The sequence below is a fragment of the Pithys albifrons genome, chromosome 9, assembly GCF_047495875.1.
Source record: "Pithys albifrons albifrons isolate INPA30051 chromosome 9, PitAlb_v1, whole genome shotgun sequence".
NCBI lineage: Eukaryota > Metazoa > Chordata > Aves > Passeriformes > Thamnophilidae > Pithys > Pithys albifrons.
This window is the reverse complement of record NC_092466.1, coordinates 14,743,201-14,765,640: the sequence shown is the minus strand read 5'-3', so window position 1 is coordinate 14,765,640 and position 22,440 is coordinate 14,743,201. Positions and strand designations below refer to the sequence as shown.

The window sequence follows — 22,440 nt, the reverse complement described above, 5'->3', positions numbered from 1 at the left end:
CCAAAATTAGTTGTGAGTGAACTTATCATTGTGACTGCGAACTTTCATGACTCTGCAGAGGTAAGTCAATCTGTCAGTGCTACCTGAACATAATTGTTAACCTGTTTTGACTCTTAAAGTAGTAGTTCAAACAGAAAACAGGAGTGTCATCACGCAGTCTGAGATGCTCTTTAGAGGTGATCTAGTCTCTAGGCTCAATGAAAATACAGGGGACTGAATGCTCAGCACTGCTGCCCACATGCCTTAGGAACTGCTCCAGGTACTCCCAGGCACCAGCTTTCCCTTCTTCCATAACTCCATTGCCTTCTTATCTGTCTTAGCTGTCACCAAAATTATTCAAGTCCTCTGAACTGCTCTTTGGGGACTCCTGGCCCAGCTCCTTGCTAAATTTCATTGGTGGAAAAAGTGCATCCCAAGCAATTAGTGACAATGCAACTGCTTCCCCAGCAAAGTGAAGTTGATGAGAACAGCTTTAAAAAAATCCCATCTGCCAAGTTCAGAGGATGTTAACAAAGCTTGTTTAAACCCTTTCAGCCCAGAGACAAAGGGCCTCAATTTCCTACTGTGGAGCAACTCCCTACTACAGCAGTGGAGGCTATTCCAGACCTACAAGAAATCTGGGCCCAAAAATGGCATGGTCAGAGACTGATTTATATAGTCTTTCTTGACCTAAATGCAGGCCTGCTGCAATTCTTTCCAGCTCTGTGAAGACAGCGGTTTTTCCCCAGACCTCTGTCTAGTTCAGAGACATGCAGAATTTCTTCTCATGTCCCTCCTCTTCAAGGCTATTTTTATCTTCTAAACACTGACAATTTGCAAAAGTCTCAGCTAGAAAGTAAAGATCCCTCTCAGCTATCAGCAAAAGGACTAAGCAGTCTGTGTCCCTAAACCACAGTGCAGCATGCACGTAGGTTAGACAAGCACAGCACAGGCTCTCCTTCCAGATGCCTTCTAGTAAGGCCAGCCCCAGAAATCCTGCAGAACTGGTGATAGTCACTGCTAAATGCAATGACTGTCCTCATGGCCACACTCATTTTACCCATCTGTCATCTCCAGGGGAATGTGCATTTGCTCATTCAAGTGAGGCAAAATCTTATTGCCATGGCCAGAATGTTTGTGTGGTGTCTCCACTCCAGGGTGGCACCTGAGAGCTCCACAAGGTTTTTAGCAGCTCTCTCTGCCAGCACCCAGCTACAGCCTCTCTGAGGGGAGAAGGAATAGAAAGAAAAGCAGTGTCCACTTTTCTTCTCACCTCAGCCTCAAACTTTCTCCAATTTACAGAATGATTCGTAAGTCATCAGTAACACACTGTCTTCAGGGAGAACGGCAGGAGGATGATGGTACAGACAATCCCTTTGCTAGTGAAATACTGTCCTGGGCCAACATTTCACCTGGGGTAGGGATGGACAGGATCTCAGCCCCAGCCCATCACACTTGGGACTTCAGCAGAAGAGTTATTTTCATTGATTAGCATTCCCCAAAAAAGCAGATGTTAAGGGAGATACACATCCAGCTTCCAAAGAGTTAGCATAGCAGGCAGGAGAGGAAAGAGATGCATTTGGCTCATAATAGTCAAATTTCAAGGGTCCTCTCTCCACAATAAAATACATCTGCAGTCAGAACAGCCAAAAGCCACAAGGAAGTTGGGTTTGAAGGGGGGAGGGTGATAGTCTGGCTGTTACAAGTGTTTCTGTTGCTCTTCAGAGCTGAATGCTTTTTTCAAAGGCCTAGCAATGGATATTGATTTCAGTCTGAGAGAAGCAGCCTCCTCCCCACCCACCCTCCCACCCACCCGGAAGTGACTCTCAGCAGGATGCGCTGTGGCTATAAGTCTTCTGCTAAACAGCAAAGCAAAACATTCTGGCAACATCTTAAATATATTCATAGGACATCTGTGACTAGGTTTGGAGGGGAACCAAACAGGGCAAAGGGAAAAGGACCGAACATGAAGAGGGGAATGAGGGAGGAAGGGGAAGGGAAGGTTTAAAAATGTAAATTGTTCATGAAAGATAAGTCATCTTCTGATATAGCAGCACTTTAGCAGTCAGCCGCGCTGAGTAGACCCTGTCTGAGATCAACCGCATGCCAACCTTGTTCCAGAAACAAGTCTGAGAGCCAATCTCTTCAGCAAGTATTGGTTACGTGGATAGTTCTTTTGTCCTGGCATTTAAATACTGCAGCTTAAATGAGTCCTGGGAACGAAAAACAGAACAAACCAAACAAATCCCATTCGCACTAAATCTTTTAATGATTTAAAAGAATATCTGATTGACCAGAGTGTTTGAGAAAATCAAAACAGCTGATCTGACAGGTCCGGAGCACCACTGTAGAGTTACCAATCAAACAGCATACACGATGTGCCCCAGGACAGAGCATTTTCATGGGAAAATGTCACTGTGGAAACCCCTTTGCAGAAGCCTGTTATCTCTCCTGCCATTTTTCTCAAACTATTAACAGTAATTGTGCATGTACCCACCCAAGTGAGCAATCATGCTATCCCACTTCACTCATATACATGAAATTCACTCTAGAACTGACCCAAACCTATGAAACATTATGTCCTCCCCACACTGTGCTCAAAAGGGTAAGGTGATGAGCAAACCAGCCAGGCTCTAATATGAACAATTTAACAACCATACTGTGTGAGAGAGAATGAGGGCTAGGCCCTATCAGTAAATTATTCTCCATGTTGATGCATCTTGATTAAATTTGCCTGGGCTTGTGCATCAACTGTAATCTTGAATCAGCTTGCTGCAGTGTAAGGAGAATGGTCACCACTTCAGAGGGAGGGAATAAAGCTGATGCTACTTGGCAAAACCCTCCTGCCTGGCGACAACTGCCCTGGGTCAGGCCATCTGCATCCCCTTGTTAGGCAGCAGCTGCTCTACTCACTCTGCAGAAACCCTTCTTCCTTCTGGACAGCAGTGATAGCTGATTTAATTATTGATGATGATGGACAGAGGAGGAGGAATTCTTTGGGGGAAGTCAGAGGTGCCACATGCCACAAATCCTAAAATAAAGTCCCTATTCTACGGTATCAAAACCATTTCTGTCCTTTTACAGGACACCGTAATTACTGTACAACCAAGATGAGAAATACTGATAGACCCAGATAATTATCCAAGTAGCATGCTTGCACTACATCCAGTGACCCTTTTGAGTCTCCTTTTATTTTTTAGGGTTTTTTTTACCTTTGCGAGTGTGAGGTACAGTGTAGTGTTATTTATCTGGAGATGTAGGTGTATGTTCTGGACGGGGAACGAGTGGATTCTGCTTGGGCAGTTGGGTCATTCAGAAAATCCCAGATGAGGATGGTGTCATCATGTGAGCTGCTGACAATCTGGAACTCGTCAAACTGAAGTCGAAAGACTCTTCCAGAATGCTCCTAAATGCAAGTGGGAGACACAGCATGTTACCCTGCAAACTAGCTGGCACCTGGGATGGAGGAGAGAAGATGAACTTGGGCGTGATTCTAGTGTTACACTAACTCCTCAGTAAACCACACATGACACACTGTGCATCACCATCACAGAGCAGAAATCAATCTCTCTCAGTGAAAAGGGTTTGCCATAATTGAGTACTTGGCTCACAGGAAGTTTACATGACAGTTGTCCCACTACTCCTTAAATCCCAATACTGGACACACATAGAACAAAACAAACTCCCTCAACCACACAATTCTGTCTGGCAAGACTGACAGGTACACTGTCTTCCTTGTTCTGTGGCAAAACTCCTTCCTGAAATTACAGCATTCCCAGATGCAGTAGGTTACAGGGGAAGAGATGACAACTTGGCATTCAAGATTTGGCACCATTGCCACTGCTGAAGAGGAAAGAGCTTAACATTGGAGGCCTGTTGTAAAGTCTAGCGACACAGTAATAATTCCTCTTAAGCATTTCTAAAAATATGAACTAGAAAGGGCATTCTTTATAGGCAGTTTGCATTCTGCTCCGAGGTTGAGTGGAAATGGCACGACGATTTGGCAAGGGTTCAGACTGTAACTAACAGGATGAAATGGCCAGATCCTGGACATCACAGAGCGAATCCACTATACTTTCTCTTTTATGTTGCCTACTTTCTCTTGATGCTTACAATGCTGCAAGACTAGTGGCCTCCTCCTTGGTCAGTAGGGAACAGAAACTGTAAAGGGCTGAGGTCAGGAAAAGAAGTTTTAAAATACTTTAATACTGAAACCACAGGTTTCTTAAACGTTTAGGCAAAAGAGAATTGTTAGTTACTAAATGGGAAACCCTTGTCTTATAGCACAGGTCTACAAAAATACAGCTTCGTTTGCAAAGTACAACACCTAATTAAAAGTGAATTTCTAAATCTTTATATTATCTAAAAATAAACACACATAAAAGTCAGATTCTAGTTTTAAGATAATTTTTTAAAAATTTCTAATCAATGGAATCTTACTGATCTTCTAACTATAAGTAGAATTTGTCTTATAAACATCTTATGAGTTTCTGTCTTCCTGTCTATTCTAAAAAGAAGTGTTTTTCCAGAGTTTGTGTTGTAGGAGTAAAGAAGTTCTTGATAAACAGTATCACTACAACGGTCAGATCCACTGACATATTGCTCATAGACACAGTGAGAGAGGTATTTTCAAAACCTGTTTCCAAAACTTCCTTTTTGACCCCAGTCACAGTGAGCTAAGTAAGGCTGCCCTACCTGGGCTGTCTAGGTCATAAGGAAAGCTGAGCTGAGGGCTTATTCTGTGCATGGAAAGTGCCTGTCAAATGGATGTGGCCACTGTTACAGCTAACGGAAGACAAAACTGGAAGGGACCTGGCATGCAGCGAACATTTGTTATCTGTGCACTTTCCTCCTACTGTTTGAAAATTGAACACGAGCAGCAGGAGACTCATGATGTTCATTGTGCAGCCACGTTTAATTTTGGAGGACGAGGGAAGAGATAAAAAAACCAAACCATGGGCAAGTGGGTATAAGGACACCCTGTTGTCATAAAAGTCTAAAAGCACCACAACAGCTTCCTCTGCTCCCCACCCCTCTTTTGGCCCCCTCCATCGCTATCAAATGGGGATTTATGAGAATCCATGTGTTGAGATTCCTACAGTGTTTCCATCCCACCACTTCTGATTTATAATATCATTAGCTGGCTGTCCACTGCTGGAAAGTGCAGAGGAAATCACACCAGTTAAATTAAGTCTACAGGTTACTAGGCACACATTTGTCTCAGGCTGGAGCAGGAATACTACTACTACCAAGCGGAAGTCTTAGACTCTCAAGATATGTGCTCATGGGCCCTGAGTTGTTCCACAGTTTGGAACTGGGTGGCCAATGATAAAGTGTTTTTCTGGATTTCAGCCACGATACTATTTGCAGGTCTCTTTGGCTAACAAGAAGGTGTTTCAACATAGTACCTGCAGGCATTCAAAGCACTCAAGGACTCTTACACTGCAGCTGAGGTCCAAATACATGACTGGAAAAGAGTTAGCAGGGCTTAATGACCTACTACTGCCTGTCAGCTGAGTCCCAATAACCCTGCACCAAATGTGAAGTAAAATACTTCAGAGAAATCTACAGGAGCAGTAGCAATTCAGGTGGTGGATGAGTGTGCAGAAGGTCAGGCAGCACAGCTCAGGGGGTGAGAGACACTTTTAGAGAATCAGACAGTCGTGGTATGATCCTGATATAGAGCACAGACTACAGTCTAACAACACTTTCTAGCTAAGAAACAACATTTAGCACTTCTTTTTCAATGAGAATTTGGGAGAGGTTGAAATCTTGCTTTGTCCTCAGCAACAGTGCCAGTTTTTTGGGTTGAATGTTGTGTAGGAATATTTACAGGAACCATGCCATGGCCTTGGCTGTACTGTCATTTTTCTCACAACTTTCCCACTTATTGTAAGACCGGTGCAGAGCCACTGTTAAGCAGGACTGTGAATGTTGTTAACACTCACACAATGACATTTTAACCACACCATCATCAGAGATCTGCACTAAAAACCAGTGGACAGCATGAAAATAGTAGTAGCTGCTTAAAGGCAATTTCACTTTTTATTCCAGTCCTTACATGCTTTTTCCTTAAACACCCAAAAGCCAGTTGAAAGCAATCCCAAGGGTGTTCTTGTTCCTGTTCCTCAAATTTGGAATGTAGTACTTTTGTTCAAAAAACTTCATGTCAACAATTCAGACAACTTACTACTACATCATCAGGTACACAGAGGTTAAAGTAAACCCACTGGTACATGGATTCTAAGAAGGACATTATCCAAAACTGTTTTAGTTATTAACTTCAAATCATAGAATAAAACTGTTAAAAAGTGAATGAAACCTCCAGAAATTCTATTTTTTAACGCTTTATAGCTTGCAACATTAAAAAAAGTTGGACACCCAAAAAAGCCAGACCCTTAGAAATTATTTCAAGGTCCTGCAAACTGGGGCGAAATGACTTGAGATTTCATGGCTCAAGACAGCCCTGATCAAGTACACTTTTTCCAATACTCCTACCACAAGCTCTTACCACAAGGGTCCGCAAGCAGAGGGTCCCTGCTGGAGCACGGGGGTCCAAAGCAGCAACAAGATCCCATACTTTAATTTTCCTAGTAATGAAAAAAAATAGACATAGACCATGGCTATGTTAAAGAGAAAAGAGCAAGTACTCACATTAAAAAACATTGACTGTTAGTACAACTTAGCTAATACACCGGTTTAAGGAAAATTACAGTAATCCTTCTGCTCTTCAGGCCTAGTTCTTGAATTTCTCCTTATAGAGCTTAATGGGAGAAAAAAATATTCTGTCAACAAAGTAAAACATAAAAAGCCGGTGGTAATAACTAACAGAAAGCCAGGAGTGCAGTCTGTAATGGCAAATGGTCCAGCAGACATAACCACAGATGGGAAAGGTTGTTCTTACAAGTGGTTGAGCTAGAAGAGGTTTCAGGTTGAATCGGTCAGATGTTCTGACAAGCAAAAGAACTGGACCACATACATCAAATCACACAGACTTGTTTCAGAACTAAAACAAAAACTGCTTTGTAGCACGGTCCTGATTTACTGGCCATGAAAAGGTCACCTTGGTATGACAGACAATCTATATTTATACAGAAGATGGAGCAAAGTGGGATGGGAGACACTGAGACAGACAGGAAGATGCAAAGCACTGACTGCACTGATAACCTCACCCATCATATGCCCCACTGACTATCCTCTTGTTATCAAAGCGTATGCATCTCACCAACTCTTCATGGCCTTCCAGTACTCGTAAACATGCCCCACACTCGATATCCCACAGCCTGGAAGAGAGTACAAAGAAGCACTAAGAATTTTTTAATACCTTAATGCAACAAAATATCTGGCCTTTGCTTGTAGTTAATGGGAACTTGGAAATAAAGACTATGATGAAACAACAAAGAAGGAGTAAATTATATTGATCACTCCTTTTCTTGCTCTTAAGTGAATGCATGCTTTCCAACATGACCCTGTGATTAGAGTATCACACAGGAAGCGAGTCAGAGACCAGCTGTGTCCAGTATCTAGTGCTGCAGTAACACAAGATATTTCCCACTTATCTTTCACAGTGAACCTCACTATTTTACTGGGGTTAATTTTTCATGAAATTGTCCTGTCTTGACTTTAAGATGTTAAGAGAGGGAGACTTACCAATCCCTTGGCACCTTGTTTCAATTGATAGCATCACCTTCACAGGGCATGGGCCCCCTTCTGTTACCCTATTTCTGATTTGGAGACTACCATCGGACAAATTAAGTCATCAGTACAGGGGTGAAAGGTACAAGAAGAAATAAGCCCTTTTAATTTGTCATGTCTCCCACTGAAGGTATGCTTACTCTGCAATCTAGGCACTTATGCCTAAGCTAAAATGGACAATCTATGTTTATTCTTCTGTAATGCATTTTCTTCTTGCTCTCAAATAATTTCTATGGCTCTCTATGAACTGTTTCTAATAATAAAATTATAAAAAACTTCTGTCACCATGACACCAGCATACAGTATACAAACCAGTATTCAAACCAGCATACAGTATCCTAGTAAGAGACCCAGCAACACACTATTCTTTCAATTGTAAATATGCCAGAGTTTTGGCCTTTGTAATGGATTTTCAACAGGGAGAAAAAATTAAAATACATTAATTTTTACACTCACATACTACCTTGAAAAATAGTTAAGAAATGCTTAAAACAGTTATGAAGTAAGTCTAATTTTTCCCATACTTCTGTCAGCTCTTTGACACGACTCTCAGTTCCCACAGACAAAGAAAGATTATTTGCCAACAAGAACTGAAATTCTTTGACATGTATTGTATAGAGTTGTTCATGCAGCAATTTCTTAATAGCAATATCTGCTGTAGCTCCCTGACAATCAGTGGGAAGCAAGCAGACACAAATGTTCTTAAACGCTCATTCAATGAGCCTTTAGAGACTGACATGTCCTCCACAACAGTGAGAAATATGAGGGGGTTCGTGGAATTTATCTGGGTGACACATCTTGAAGCTGCTGCACAGCTGCTGACAGGTCAGGTCACTTTGCTTCAGAGACTGAGATAAACCATCCCCACATATTTCACTCCTGAGGTCCCCCAGGGAATAATCCAGATCCAGTTGATGTGTGCCCAAGGTGGGCGGATAATGATTGCAGCTGTCTTGCTACAACAAGTTGCTCTCACTTTGGACAACAGAGGAATGAACAGAACTCTTTTGTCACTGTAGAACTGGGAAAGGATTTGCCTGTGCATATGTTTGAAGCCAACAAGGAGCACAAGGTGATTCTTCAATCTGTGAAGTTGATCTGTCAGTAATCTGTGAAGACCCTAATAGTTTTCACATGAGTACAGCACACCAGTCAAGGTCAGAGCAAGCAACTCCACAGCAAAGGTCAGCCAAAGGCATGGTAGCTGACCAGAGAGCATTAAGTCTCTCAAGGATGGACAATGCCAGAGATTAACTGGTGCAGAAAGGTTTGAAGAGCAATCCTGTGCCAGGAACTTTTGTGCCATGTGTTTCCATTTCTTGCCATCAATCCTGAGATTGCCAGCAGCTCTGGATGCTGCATCACACTAAATCAGGCCTGTATTTTCAGGTCACAGAAGAGGTGATCATGTTCCTAGTCACATGGGGAACGGGCCTTCACGTACAAAGGGGATAACTGCTATTAAGAGCAGAGTCTCCTAGCAGAATTGGTGAAAAGGAGAACTCCCAGATTTTATAAGCTTCTCAAATGTCTACTTCTTTAAATAGTCAAAGGAACAAATAATAAAAGAACTAATCTAAAGGCTTGAGAATTAACTAAAGTGGTTACGCAGTCAAAAACACTACCACTCTTCCTTCCTACAATTTTGTGAGAGTTTCTGGAAGTATAGGGAGGTCTGCAATTATCCCAGCCTTTAATTCCCTTGAAGTTCTGGCAGAGCTGGAAGATGTACAGGTGAGCCTGAATCCTCATCTCTTAGAGAGAATGCTGTAGTCTAAACAGACCAGATCCCCTTGTGTGAACACACTGGAAGTAGAATACGCAAATCAACACATGCAAATCAACAACTCATTTAAAAATCAACCCAAGATGAAAAAGTCTGATTTTATTTTCTCACCCTGAATTCTCTGGTTCCTTTTTTTTCTACACAATGCTTGTCTGAAGCAATTAGGAACAACTTTGGCCCTAGAAGGTAAGATACTGAAGTGATTGAATTAAACTTGATGGACCACTTTTTACCAGATGGAAATCAACACAATGACAGTGATATCTATGTAACTATGTTCTCCTACGCTGGTGAAATTTCTGACCTACAACAAAACCTAAATCATTTCTATATGTGGACTCTTTCTACAGAAGAAAGGTACTGATTTTTCAGCTACTTCACATGACCTTACATTTTCAGATGCATAACTAGAAATCAGAGTCATCTTTTGGAAAAAAAGTTTCCCTGCAACTGAGGAACAATGAACTTTAAGTTCTGTATCACCCATGCCAACACACAACATCTGGCACTTTACAGTGGATTAAAATCAAACATACAAAGCACCAAACCACCCACAAAGATGACTCAGTAACCTGCCCTTTCTTAATCACCCTTCCACTGACTTGTGCTCTCTGCTAATGGCTGGAAGAAAACTATGTGACCAGGTATGTCTTTTGCCTTGCCCATACTGCTGCTAAACTTGACTTCCATTAAGATTCACTGCCGACATTCCTGAAATTCTAGCACAATTTATCTGTCAACTAGGGATTTTGTTCAATGTAAGCATAAAAGTAACTGTATTCCTCTTTAGCACTATCACTATCTTGACATTTATTTTTACTAGCATTGGAAGTCATATTTTAGATCCTTCCCTAACTGCTGCAGTATTTAACTATTTCTTAGTCTACTTCTGAGACCAAGTTTCATAGAGGGTTACTTTTTCTATTTGAAATGCAGTTCTCATCATGTGTAAGTGGTGCTGCTCTTACACAATGCCGGTAATACTTTTACCCTGACCAAGAGATGGAAGTTCCAGCTCTTATAGTCATGCTCTCAGACAGCCCTGTACTAAAATCTGGCACATAGACCTGTGATGCCAATGAAAGGACCACCATTTTCCTACAGAGTGCAAAGCAGGAAGACGCAGCGTGTTGCAAGCCAAGTCCACAGGCAAACAATAGTATAAATCATTCTCACTCAGGAGAAATTATTGCTGACATGTGAAGTGAAGGGTTTTTGATCACTGTCCAGCTTTCATGTTTTATCAGAAGGCAGACAATTATTTAAAGAAATTACAAAGACAAAAGGGAGGTTGCTCTTAGTCCCATTTCCACAACAGAGCTATCTTCCTACATCATGTAAATTAATATTCAAGCTTGTTCCATACACCCTGAAATTAGTGGGACATCCCTCTGCCCGTGGCTGCAGGCTGTAGGGAGAAATCCAGTCTTATGATACCAGAAAGAGTTAAATCTCAGATTGCAACCAGGGCAGATGGAGAAGTGCAAAAGGCAGCAAAGTGAACTTCATGCTCTAAACCAGCTGTTCCGAACTTAACCAGTTGCCAAGTACCACAAGAAGAGTTTGGCGAGAGCCCAGGAGGATTCTGCAGAGGATTAAATGCCTCTTACTGCAAATCTGACCCCTCTAACTAGACACATAGCCCAATTAAAATATCACACGAGGACATCACAGAAAGTGGTACTTGCCAGCTTTTTCATACACCAGAATTGTCAGAGCAATGCAACTTGTTGATTAGTATGGGACTCTTGAGATGTTGAGGATGAAAGACAACACAGTAAAACAGGCTTCTAATATCTCTTTCCAGTAGTTCCCAATGTTCTATACCAAAGAAAGCATATTTCAAAGTTGACAAGGGTACAGAGCACTTCAGTTGCCTAACCTCTGTGCATCCCAGGGAATCAGAGACAACGTGCTTGCACATAACTCTGCAATGGGGAGTGTGTCTCTCACCTGATAGTATTATCTGAAGAGCCGCTCACTACTAGCCTGTCTCTGTACTGCAGACATGCAATGCCTCGTTTGTGGCCATTTAAGGTGCGTACAAATTCGCAGGTACTAGTGTTCCATACCTGTGACAGGAAGGGAGGAGGGAACCATACAGAGACAAAATTATTAAGGAGACACTACCAAAGATGGTGTCTGTATGATTTATAGATGCATCCAAAATGTTCTTAATTGGAGATGCTACCATTAATACTGGGAAAATTACCTCTCTGATGACTTGCGATTATAGTCTGCAACTGTTAGCAGCTTGCGTCACTGTACACAGAAGGTTTGTGCCACACCATATCAGAATTAGTTCAGGTTTAGCATTCTCAGGCTATGATTTAATCTATACATGATCTTCATTTTCCTGAGGTTTAATGCTGCAGACTGGGATCACAGCAGTAACACTTAACTGACTCCTATCCACTCACCTTCACTTTTGCCCCCATGCTGCCCTCTGACAACTGTTTGAATGACTGATGCTGAAACACATTATGGAAGTGGTCAAGTCAAAAAAGAACACAGAAAAAAGAGTCTGTTTTCAACTGCATCTGTATGTGGATCTGATTTGCCATACAGCTCTGTAAACAAGTTGTGCAAGCTCAGCAGAGGAGGGACAAGTGGAAATGAGCAGCAGGAAGAACACTGCCTCTAAAGGAAGATTTGGGTAATAATGGTCACGGACCATCTTCCTTGTCTGGTTGCTGTTCTTCTTTAATAAATACCCCAGTGCTGCAAATACAAAGCCTCTGAAACACCTCACCTTTATAGTTCTGTCACCTGATGCCGATACAATGTACTTGTCATCAAAGTCCACTACGTTGACGGCAGCTCGGTGCCCGACTAGCACCCTCCTGAGGGTGATGTCTGTTGGTGAAGCCATGTCCCACACGGCGATGGAACGATCTTTGGAGCAGGTCACCATCATGCCGTTATTGAAGCGGAGGTGCAGTACGGCCTCGCAGTGGTGGATCAGCGTGTTCAGCATCTCACCTGCATTCACGTCCCACACTCTGCGGTTTCAGATTTCAAACCAGAGAGAAGAGAGTTAAAAACCTGCACAGTGCATTTTCTGCAGAGTGAGAGAGGGATGGGGAGAGGTAATTGACTCTAGTGCTTTTAGAGAAGCAAACACCACAAGTTATATCTACATCTATTAAATAGTTCATTAAAAAGTGTATTATATAAACCTGTTGATTATGAGTACATTGAGACAGTCCAGCCGTCAAAAACTCTGCAATGCAGTTAACACCATAAAAATAAACCACACAGGAAAAGAGCATTCTTTTTAAGGGAATTTAGAGCTGAGGAAAGGTAGAAGACTGATGGCCTTTAAGACTGATGTTCCTTGGTTGTGTCAGCATACCGTGCACTTCATTTCCAGTCAATGTGGAGAAGCAAGTTCAGTGACAGGTTTAATTTTTGACCTCTCTCACAGGACTAGGAGCTCAAGGGATAATTTACACAGAAGCAGAAAAGACAACTCTTTTCAAACAAATACAAGTAATTGCCACGAGTTGCACCATGAATTGCATTTACCCCGCAGTGCATCTAGTACACAACTACATTCCAGGAACGTGCTGAATACCCAAATTAAGACATAGCATTTATGTCAATTTAATGTTATTGGAACCAACTGTTTCAACTGAAAGATAATTTAAGATGCAAGTTAGACAAAATCTTCATACAGAACTTCTAGGCCTTGAAATGAAGATTTTAAGCCCTTAATAATGTTTCTTTTGGGTTATTCTGTTGGCAAACTTCCTTTATCCTCCATAAAGAGATTTCTTTTGGCACTATCACACCTGGATCTCAAATACAATATATGACAGCAGAAAATGGCTGTATCATCAGGCACATCAGACATTGCAGAACTTAAAACTCTTCTCTGCCAATAAGGCAAGCAGTAAAAAAAGGCAAGATGTGAGAAAGCCTTCTAATGTCTTATTTTCTAACTTATGGAGACCAAAATGCATCAACTTATGGACTATAAATGAGAAAGAAAACTACATTCCAATTACAAAATGCAAAGGCAAAAAAGCTAAAGACCCGAGCCATTAACATGCAAACAGTTTGCAGACAGGGTTGCCAAAATGAAGAGGAGCTGGAGACCCACTGACTTCTTTGGACAAGGGCATCCCTGAGATCTCAGAAGCATTAAGAGCCCATCTGTACCGTCTATTGGATGAAGCCCCTCTTCCTAAGGAGACACAAGAATAAAAGTGATGCATCCTATGTGCCTCTGGGGTCTACACAAACATTTATAGATACAGTGGGAAACAAAGCATTTCTGGGCAAGTAGCCAGTCTGCAATTTGGCCTGCCTGGCCTGATAAGGAAGATGATAGTGCTTGTTACAGAAAGCAGCATCTCCTTTTGTGATCTGTGTGGCCCAGTGCAGTTCCCATACCATCCTGCACCATCTTCAGGTGTCTTTTTTGGCAGTGTTGCCAACATTCTGGATCCCTACTGACAGGACCCCAAAACCCAGCAGCACCACACTGCATGCATCACATGTCAGGAATTAAATTATTAGCTCAACAGTAGTAGTTTACACACAAGCACAATGATAACCATGAGGAGCTCGCAGCCATAAGGAACACATGCTGATAGCTTCACAAAAGGCCAGCAACACAGCTTTTTGGTTTCTAAGTAGACTGCATGGGCACTGTTTGCACTCTGACAAAGAGGGAATATATAACAACATGGAGAAGACAGACATGGCCCTTTACATCCAAGTTCACTAACTCATATGTGCCTGTATTTACACTACAGGTCTTACACTCCCTAGGATCCTGTAGTAATGACTAGTGGACTTCAAATCTGCACAACATGCACCACAAGTGCTACCTTGAGCTGTCCAGCCTTTTGCTGGAGACTGGAAGGAAAGCAAGGTTAGAAAGATTGAATGAGAAGAAACATCATGCTGAAATTTAATTAATTAAAAGTCATAGGAGATCTAGCCACATTTCTTTTGTTAAAATTAAGAGGCAGTGGATGACTAAACCTTGACACTTGCTTTGAAAACTTCAACTATTAAAAAGTTATTCTCAAGGAGAATTTGTAACATTCTCAGGGAGTGTAATAACATGCAAAACCCTGGTGAAATGCCAGACAGCCTTCCTAAGTTAGCTTGACCTTGACTGGCCTTTGCTTTGATTCTCATTTCTCCTTGACAGCGATTTGCATGGACATCTGATAAACAAGACAGTACACTGCTGAACAAGTATGCTGAGCTACTCCGTGGAACTGATTGAACAGCACACATTTAAGAAGAGATCATTTCTGCATCTTGCAAAGGTAGAGTCTTAGAGGCAAACAGAAAGTTCCGAAGCATGAGCACACACCTGACTGTTGAGTCTGAAGATCCAGTAATGATCACCCGTTCATCATACTGGAGGCACAGGACAGAACCCGTGTGTCCGGTGAGAATTCGCTTGCATTCCAATGTATTCTTATCCCAGATCTAAGACAGCAAACATTCAAAACCAGACAGCTCAGTAAGGTTTTCATCTTTCAGCACTTACTGGTTTGATAGTCTGTTTTTTACAACAACACATCATCGATAGTGCTGTTAAAACACCCTTGGTGACATCTGTAGAGTCTTCTACAGGTGCTTGATGCAGAACATTAATATCTTTGATATTACTGGCTTTACTATGAATATTAGTTACCCTTCTCATCAGGGTACAGGGCCCAGTAATTACATAGCCTGTAATTACCGATGGAAAAAACTCTGCTAGCAAAGTCTGTCTGTCTGCAGAGTCTCTCTAGCCAGATAAAAGAGGCACACATGCTGTGCAGGTGTGAGGGGGGGGAGGGAAGGAGAAGGCTAGATTACTAACAAGAGATTGGGTAGGTGTCACTGAAATTAGAACACTATTATTTATGGCATAGGCACCACATGCCATTAGTATGCCACTATGGAGCATTCTCACCTTGATAGTGTTGTCTCGTAGGCCACTCACTATCTTCTGATCATCATACTGTAAACAATAAACCCCTTTGCTTGTCTCGCTTCGGCAGTGGATCCTCTGTAAACTGTGCCTTCCACAACGCCAGTTTGACTCTATTGTCTTGAGGAGAGACAGGAGACAAATGAGATGTAAAAAAAACAAGCTCAGAACTGTCTCCTCTTTTTTATTGTTTGGTGAAGAAGACAACAGATGCTTTTTTCACACTTTTTCCTGCAATCAGGCCCATAAAATGACATAACTGCTTTCTAGAAGAAGCAATACATGTAATAAAACAAATTAAACAGATAAATGTCTGGAAAATATGTTGAGGTTAAACTGGTCTGTGTTATCTGGAATGGTAAGGAAAATGTAACCTAAAAGCTTTTTTCTACCTCCAGCCTTTAACCCCCTGTGACTCAACAGCGAAACAACTGAAGAGAATGTCTCAGCTGAGCTGTAAGTGCTTGTACAAACTTGTCACAGCAGTGCCTGAGCACTGCTTTTGCCATTAGGAAACAACCAGAACATGCCATTTTGCTCACACTAGGTGTAAGGCAACCATACTCAGTTGCCTCCTGTTTCCCTGACTCTCAGGATTGCAGTCTTAGGCAATGCACTTTCTCCCTGGCTCAGTTCGTGATACCTTCCCGTAGCAGCTTATTAGGTCTCATCTGCACTGAGTGGAGCAAAGTACTGTGGAACAGAGAAAACCAAAACGTTATGGTGCTGCTGTGATATCTGATGTGCCAGGTGGAGAGACTCCACCTGAAAACAGCTCACTGAACAATCCAACTCATCCTCTGCCTAAAGACGCAGCAAAGCCTGGGAGGGACCTTACATAATTATCTCAGATCTATAAATTACAGACAAACACACCCTCATCAGATTTAAAGAATTATTTCATCAGAACGGAGTATTTCCAGAATTTTAGCATCATGAATGAATCAGAGAAAGTTGAAACTAAAAACCAAACCAAAACCAAGGGAAACACCAGGAAAACACTACATCTGGAAACTGTTTCTTACCTCTATGTCCTGTATAATTTTGGGATAAAGTGCTCTGTAGAAGGAATTGGGTGGTGCAGTTCCATCAGGAGGTTTATTTTTAAATAGATATTGCCCCCTGAAAGACAAAAGAATATTTTCATTGAACACAAATCATGTTTCAGAATTTTGGAGAAAGGTCCTCCTGGCATTTTACAAATGAGTAAATACTGTTAGAAAAGCACAGATTCATATTCAAGCTTAATTTACTTAATAAGATGGGCTGGTTCCTTGTTTGTTTGCCCTGCAATACGTCAATGTTGCATTTTAGCATTGAAATACCCAAGAAAAAAAACTATGTCTTGTCACTCAGGTAAGGGAAATGTATTCTCTGTTATGGACATGGGCCTAGTCAGCTCAGTAAGAGCTGGGAATGGCTCCTGCCTGCAATACACATACACATATCCGAGGTCACCTTTAAAATAAAGTATACAAAGTAAATTAAAGTAGCCAAGGAACCCTTAAACTCACTAGGAATTCAAGCTTAGTTTCTATCTGCATTAGCAGGAACAGTATCAGTTTGGGTACACCGACATCTTACTGCTACTAATGTATGTTGGTAAAGCAACACTTCATCTGTGGTGCTTCCCTCATTTCAACACTGATTTGGAATACTCATATCCCAAGCTAGAGTTTTGCTACCAAAAAAATCTGTAAAAAAGCAATCACTACCTGCTGTGTAAAAAACTTTAATTCCTCATTCTGAAGTTAAGAAGCCACCAAACACGGTGTGGAAGCTTGTAAACCCCACCATGGGCGTACTAACTGCTGTTCTGCCTGGCAACATGCCTCACAAAATGGAGAGAGGCACTAATGCCTCCGAGTGTAATCCTGGCATCAAAGGCAGGGAGTTTACACTGGGCCAGCTCTCCACTTCTCCCTCCCCTGCTCCATTATGGCATAATTAATTGTTCAATACTTCCTTGCACATTCCTTTCCCGGCCTTTCCATACAGTATACCTTGCAACTCATTTGAGAGACTGTACATTAGCTGCCCTGATGTACTTGAACTAGGGAGATCACAACAATAAATCAAAATTTTTAGGTTGTAAGCTGTTAGCAAACTACAAGACTGAACAAACAAAATGACAAATGCTCAAAATAGAACTTTTGATACTTCTTTAAGTAAAGGACTCTACAACTTGAGATAAAGGTGCTTTTCACTTTAGACAGAGTAATCATTTGATTCTTCCAATACAGTGAACAGGAGACACTTATATGGGAACAAACACATGTGAAGAACGAGCACATGGATGCAGACAAAACACCAACCAGATGGTTGTATTTACTGTGATCCAGTTTGGAAGGACATTCATGAAAATTAGAATTACTGGCTCAGGGATAGGAAGAACACTTTGGAGGTACACAGAATACCTAGGACACATCCTTGAAGACCTGGGGCAGGTCTACAACAATGCGTGTACAAACCTATAATGCTTACAAACATGTCTGTTGTTTCTGACTATTATCTGATGTAACACAGAGTCCTGCCTTGCTGCAAGTAGAGTCTGCTGTTTACTGTTCAGCTAAAGGATTGTTGGAATTTCCACACCATCCCAGTCACTGTTGTGCTGTAGCTCTGGGTTAAAAGGAACTATTGTTTGCAGGTTTTGATGACTGGCCAATTCAATCAGATGGACACAATTGTGCCCAGATTTTGGGCTTGTTTTATATTTCTCTAAATCTGTGTAACCCTTACTGCCCCCCGACAAGCTGTCAGTGGAGGCTGCCATGCAGCAGAATGGGGAGTTTCACTTATAAACCATAGCTGCAATTACTAAAATCAGGCAGCCCATGTGCAAATTGAGGTGCTGTAAGCAAATAAGACCAGTCATTTATCTTTCTGAACTGTCCAGTTTTTCATGAACTGGTGCCACACACAGCATTAGCATTGATTACACGCAATAAAGCTCTACATAGCAGAGGTGCAATTGCACTGGATATTTCTTGCCTGCCTCTTTTAACCACACAGTTCTACCTTCTAAAGCTAACCAGATGATAGACTTGATCACAGCTTCCTCCTGTTGTGTCAAAGCAACCTCCAGAACCCAGCATAAACTTGAAGAAAAGTGTGGTAACAGAATGACTGCCCTTGAGACAAGAAGGAAAATTTTGCAATTGTTTTTTAGAAGTGTCATGTCTGTATGATTAGTATTTGGTGCTAATGTTACTTCTACAGTGTGGAGGGAGCAACCTGAGAACTACCAGCTATGATCTATGACAAGATGGAGGTAAAGCTCTCCAGAACAGGAAAAGGACAAATGTAGCTCTTGCATTTCTAAAAAGGGAATAAAATCCACCAAGGAAATTGTGGACTGTTCAACTGAACTACCTTTAACCATTTAGTAGTTCTAGAACACACATTCAATCAGATGAGTGCCTAGAAGGTGACAAACAACAGGCAACACTGATCAATCCAGAATATACCATGCCAAATTGACCTAATTTCTTCTCACAGGTGACTCTTAAGACTTAGCAAGAGAAATATCACCTTGGAAGAGCTCAAAGTGGACACAGAGATGGCTGGAAAGCAGAGTTTCCCAACTCTGCACTGTCAAACAGGATGGTAACTGGAATCTTGCATGGAGTCTGTCCTAGGTATGTCATTACTGAGCATATTCATTAATGGCAAAGAATGGAACAGGGAGTGCATTTCTTACCTGGCCAGTGACAAAGCTGGGAGAAGCTACAGGTACTTTGGAGGCCAAGATTAAATTTACAATGTTGCAGACAAGATGGAGAAATATCAAACAATAAATACTGTGGAATTCCTTATCCAGGCAATGCCTGGGCAGTCTCCCTCAGTGAAAGTTTTTAAGAAGTTAAGACAAACATCTGGGATAGACCAAAGAGAAACCTGGCCGATGGGAAACAGGAGGGAATAAATGACCTCTCAAAGTCCTCTCAGGACTTAAAGGGATCTTAATGATAAAAAAAAATGGAAGTCCTGGAGAGAGTAAGGCACTAAAAGGAATGCAAAAGTTACCACTCCCATGCTTGTGTTTATTTTACACTCTTTATAAATATTACACTATTGGAAGCAGATCAAAATAGTATTTATTTTTAAAGAATGTTTCATAATTCTGATTTACTTGCCTTTACTTCCTGAGACAAACAGTATAACAAAATTAACCATAAAAGCCAGGAGTCTTTGTTTGCCACTCTGTATCTTTTTCTTTTTAATAGCAACCAAAATGCCTGAGCTGTCACTTTTATCTTGTTTATGAAATATTCATACCCAGTTTCCTTTCTGCCAACATCCTAGGGACACCCTTGGAAAAGAAAATTATGTATTAAAGGACATACCCCTGAGAGGGAAAGTTCTAATGAAATGTTAGCAGAGCAGCTTCAAACTTGAGTGAGACCTACATTGTAGTAAGGCTATTCCAGATGATTATTAACTAATCTATCTGCATTTCTTAAGTCCCCTATTCTCCGTGGTACCTACCCTCAGCTTCCAGTTTGAAAATTAAACAGATATCTAATAGTGAAAATCTGCTGAGGAAAACAAACAAACCTATCAGGAAACAACTAATTCATAGCACATGCTGCCCCACTGCCACTCCTAAAAAAGCCCTTCTGCTCTGAACTGCTGACCACTTTAGGGCTCCCCTGAGGCACACACAGCTTCTTAATTTGAACTGAATGACAGCTGGGTGTAAAAATCTCAGTCTGTATATCTCCCTTGTCACAGTTGGATCAGAGCGTGATCAGATGAGGAAGGTGAGTTAAAAATCCCCCACACTGCCTGCATAGCCAAATTATGCCCTAACTCACCAACCTGATTTGTGATCTAAGTAACTGCCAGGTTTGGAGGAAACACAGTGTTTCAGTGTGCTAAATAACCATCAAATATGGGTTGAAATGCACAGCACCTATTGCCTGAAGGGAGGCAAAAGAGGTGAAAATGCAGTTTCCTCACCATCCTCTCCTCTCTGACAACCCCCTCCACAGGGAGTCTGTCCTGACCATTCTCTCGATGAGCTTCTTCCACAGCATGCCGTCAGATGTCACCCGGTACCACTCCTTGCACACCAGCTCAGCAGCACACAACGATTTGGCATCCAGGTATGACAGAATGTTCTCAGCAATGTGATCCAATCCCCGAGCTGGGGGAGAACAACAACAACAGAAAAAGATTATTTGCTGGGCAGACACAGTTTAAAAGAATTCCCCTTGCTAGTACAAAGATACTCTCTTCTTCCATCTCCTCTTCTGCATTCAGAGCTGGACCAAATGCACAGAAGAGCATTTGAGGCTAAGTTCAGGAGTGAGCAGTGTTCTCCAACTTCCTTTGGATATAGCACAACAAGTCATTAAAAATAATAAAGAATCCAAGAAGTCATTCCAATCTATTTCAATGGGTTTTAGCACTAGGGGGATATTCTATGGATGGCATTTCCAACTCAGCGACGCAGCCCCCAAAATCTCTCTATATTAGGACCATTTCTCATCTCACTGCTACAGCTGTTCTCATGCTGCAACGGCTCAAAAGCTGTTTTTGCTAAAGCAGTAGCTTTTAAACGTAATGAAGAAAAAAATATATATTCCCAATGTGTGCCCTGAAGGGTAGTGGTACCTTTAGACATGGGGGAGGGAAGGATATGCAGATGCACAGGGACACCAAGAGGAGAGGCTGTGTAAGAAGGTGAAGCAGGTTTGCTAGTTTCATTTGTTTTAGTGAGTGAAGGAAAAGTATGCACCAAAATGATACAATTTGCAAATATTTTCCAGTGTGACTAGCAGGACTGGCTCTACTTCAACATGGCTGGAGTGAAATGTAAAGCAATTGCCTGGTTAGCACCAAGCAGCTCAATGTAACATCTACTGGGGCAGGGAAGGTTTTGCTGTTTCTTAATTGGATGGATGCAGTCAGTAAAAACGCGCCCTTGCAACCCAAATTTAATCACGAGCAAGACTTCAGGAAAATAAGATGCCTTTTAAATGAGAAGTTGCATAAATACAGCTTGTCTTGGAGCTGTTTAGTTCACAAGTGAGACACACCACCACGAGATTATCTCACTTCACAGGTAAAATTTCAAGGCTTTGTGAAAGTTGTAGCTTAGGCCACATCACCCCTCAGTCATAATGCCCAGTCCAACAAAAAAAGGAAGCATGGCAGATTGGTATTACATGCATCTTCCCTCTGGTTCACATCTGGGACAAAGTTAAATACATGTTTTCTTGCTTTTAAAACAACAGCCTCAAAGACCAGACCCTGCTTGTGACAGTGAAAGAAAAAGCAGTAAGTGCACTTTAATAGTCACATGTCTGTATTTCTGCAAACCCAAACTGAGTGCAACCAGCTGATTCTGATTAGAGTTCATGACACACAAATGGCCCAACCTTTGTTTTCCTTAACCAAAAGATCTCAAAATGATCTCCCAGTACACGAGAATGAGAAAATTCAGCATGTCTCCTCCTGCTGCTCTCAAAAATTCTGGATTTAGAACACACTTTGGGTGAAAGATTCTGCCCAGCATTTTATGCTTCAATCTATATGCAGGAAAAGTGTGTGAATGATACCATGCACAACCAAAGAGTGCAGAAAGAGGTCTGACATTTCTTATCTTTATAGATGCAAAATTAGATGTCAACCTCCAAAATAAAAGCATCAGCAGCCTTTATTAGGTATTTAATCTGAAAAGATACGTACAGCCACTATTTAAAACTCTTTAAAAAAAAGTATTTGCAAATTTAGTTTGACTCTACAGCAAACCATGAAAAGAGAGATACAACATTTTTAGTGAACTTGATCTGGAATTTGCAGGAAGTCCAGGATTTTGTTAAGGTAGATGTGGAAATCACGTCACTCTGCTTCTGCAGCCTGACACCTGCAGCTCTGAGCTCTCTCCACTGGATGGAAATGGCATTTTTTACAGCCTTGTGTGGCTTCCACTGGGCCCACCAGAACATTTGCAAATGCCTGCCTTGGTATCATCCATATTGGTGGTTGTAAGTCAGCAGTGTCACAGCAGGAATTTATTTCACGT

At 41.6% G+C, this 22,440-nt stretch overlaps 1 protein-coding gene across 9 annotated transcripts in view; it reads right to left on the bottom strand.

Annotated features, from left to right (window-relative positions):
• Positions 1 to 1,792: 1,792 nt before the first annotated feature.
• Positions 1,793 to 22,440, bottom strand: part of BTRC (beta-transducin repeat containing E3 ubiquitin protein ligase) — a 113,499-nt gene continuing 92,851 nt past the window's right edge. For all 9 annotated transcript variants that reach the window (XM_071564414.1, XM_071564418.1, XM_071564419.1 and 6 more), the window contains 10 exons: positions 20,370 to 20,556; positions 16,430 to 16,526; positions 15,387 to 15,524; positions 14,796 to 14,914; positions 12,213 to 12,462; positions 11,414 to 11,532; positions 7,152 to 7,262; positions 6,491 to 6,569; positions 3,192 to 3,385; positions 1,793 to 2,192 (listed from right to left, as the gene is read on the bottom strand). In XM_071564414.1, coding sequence (XP_071420515.1) covers positions 3,224 to 3,385; positions 6,491 to 6,569; positions 7,152 to 7,262; positions 11,414 to 11,532; positions 12,213 to 12,462; positions 14,796 to 14,914; positions 15,387 to 15,524; positions 16,430 to 16,526; positions 20,370 to 20,556 — 1,262 coding nt within the window. In that variant the 3' untranslated portion in view covers positions 1,793 to 2,192; positions 3,192 to 3,223. The remainder of the gene's footprint in view (positions 2,193 to 3,191; positions 3,386 to 6,490; positions 6,570 to 7,151; positions 7,263 to 11,413; positions 11,533 to 12,212; positions 12,463 to 14,795; positions 14,915 to 15,386; positions 15,525 to 16,429; positions 16,527 to 20,369; positions 20,557 to 22,440) is intronic.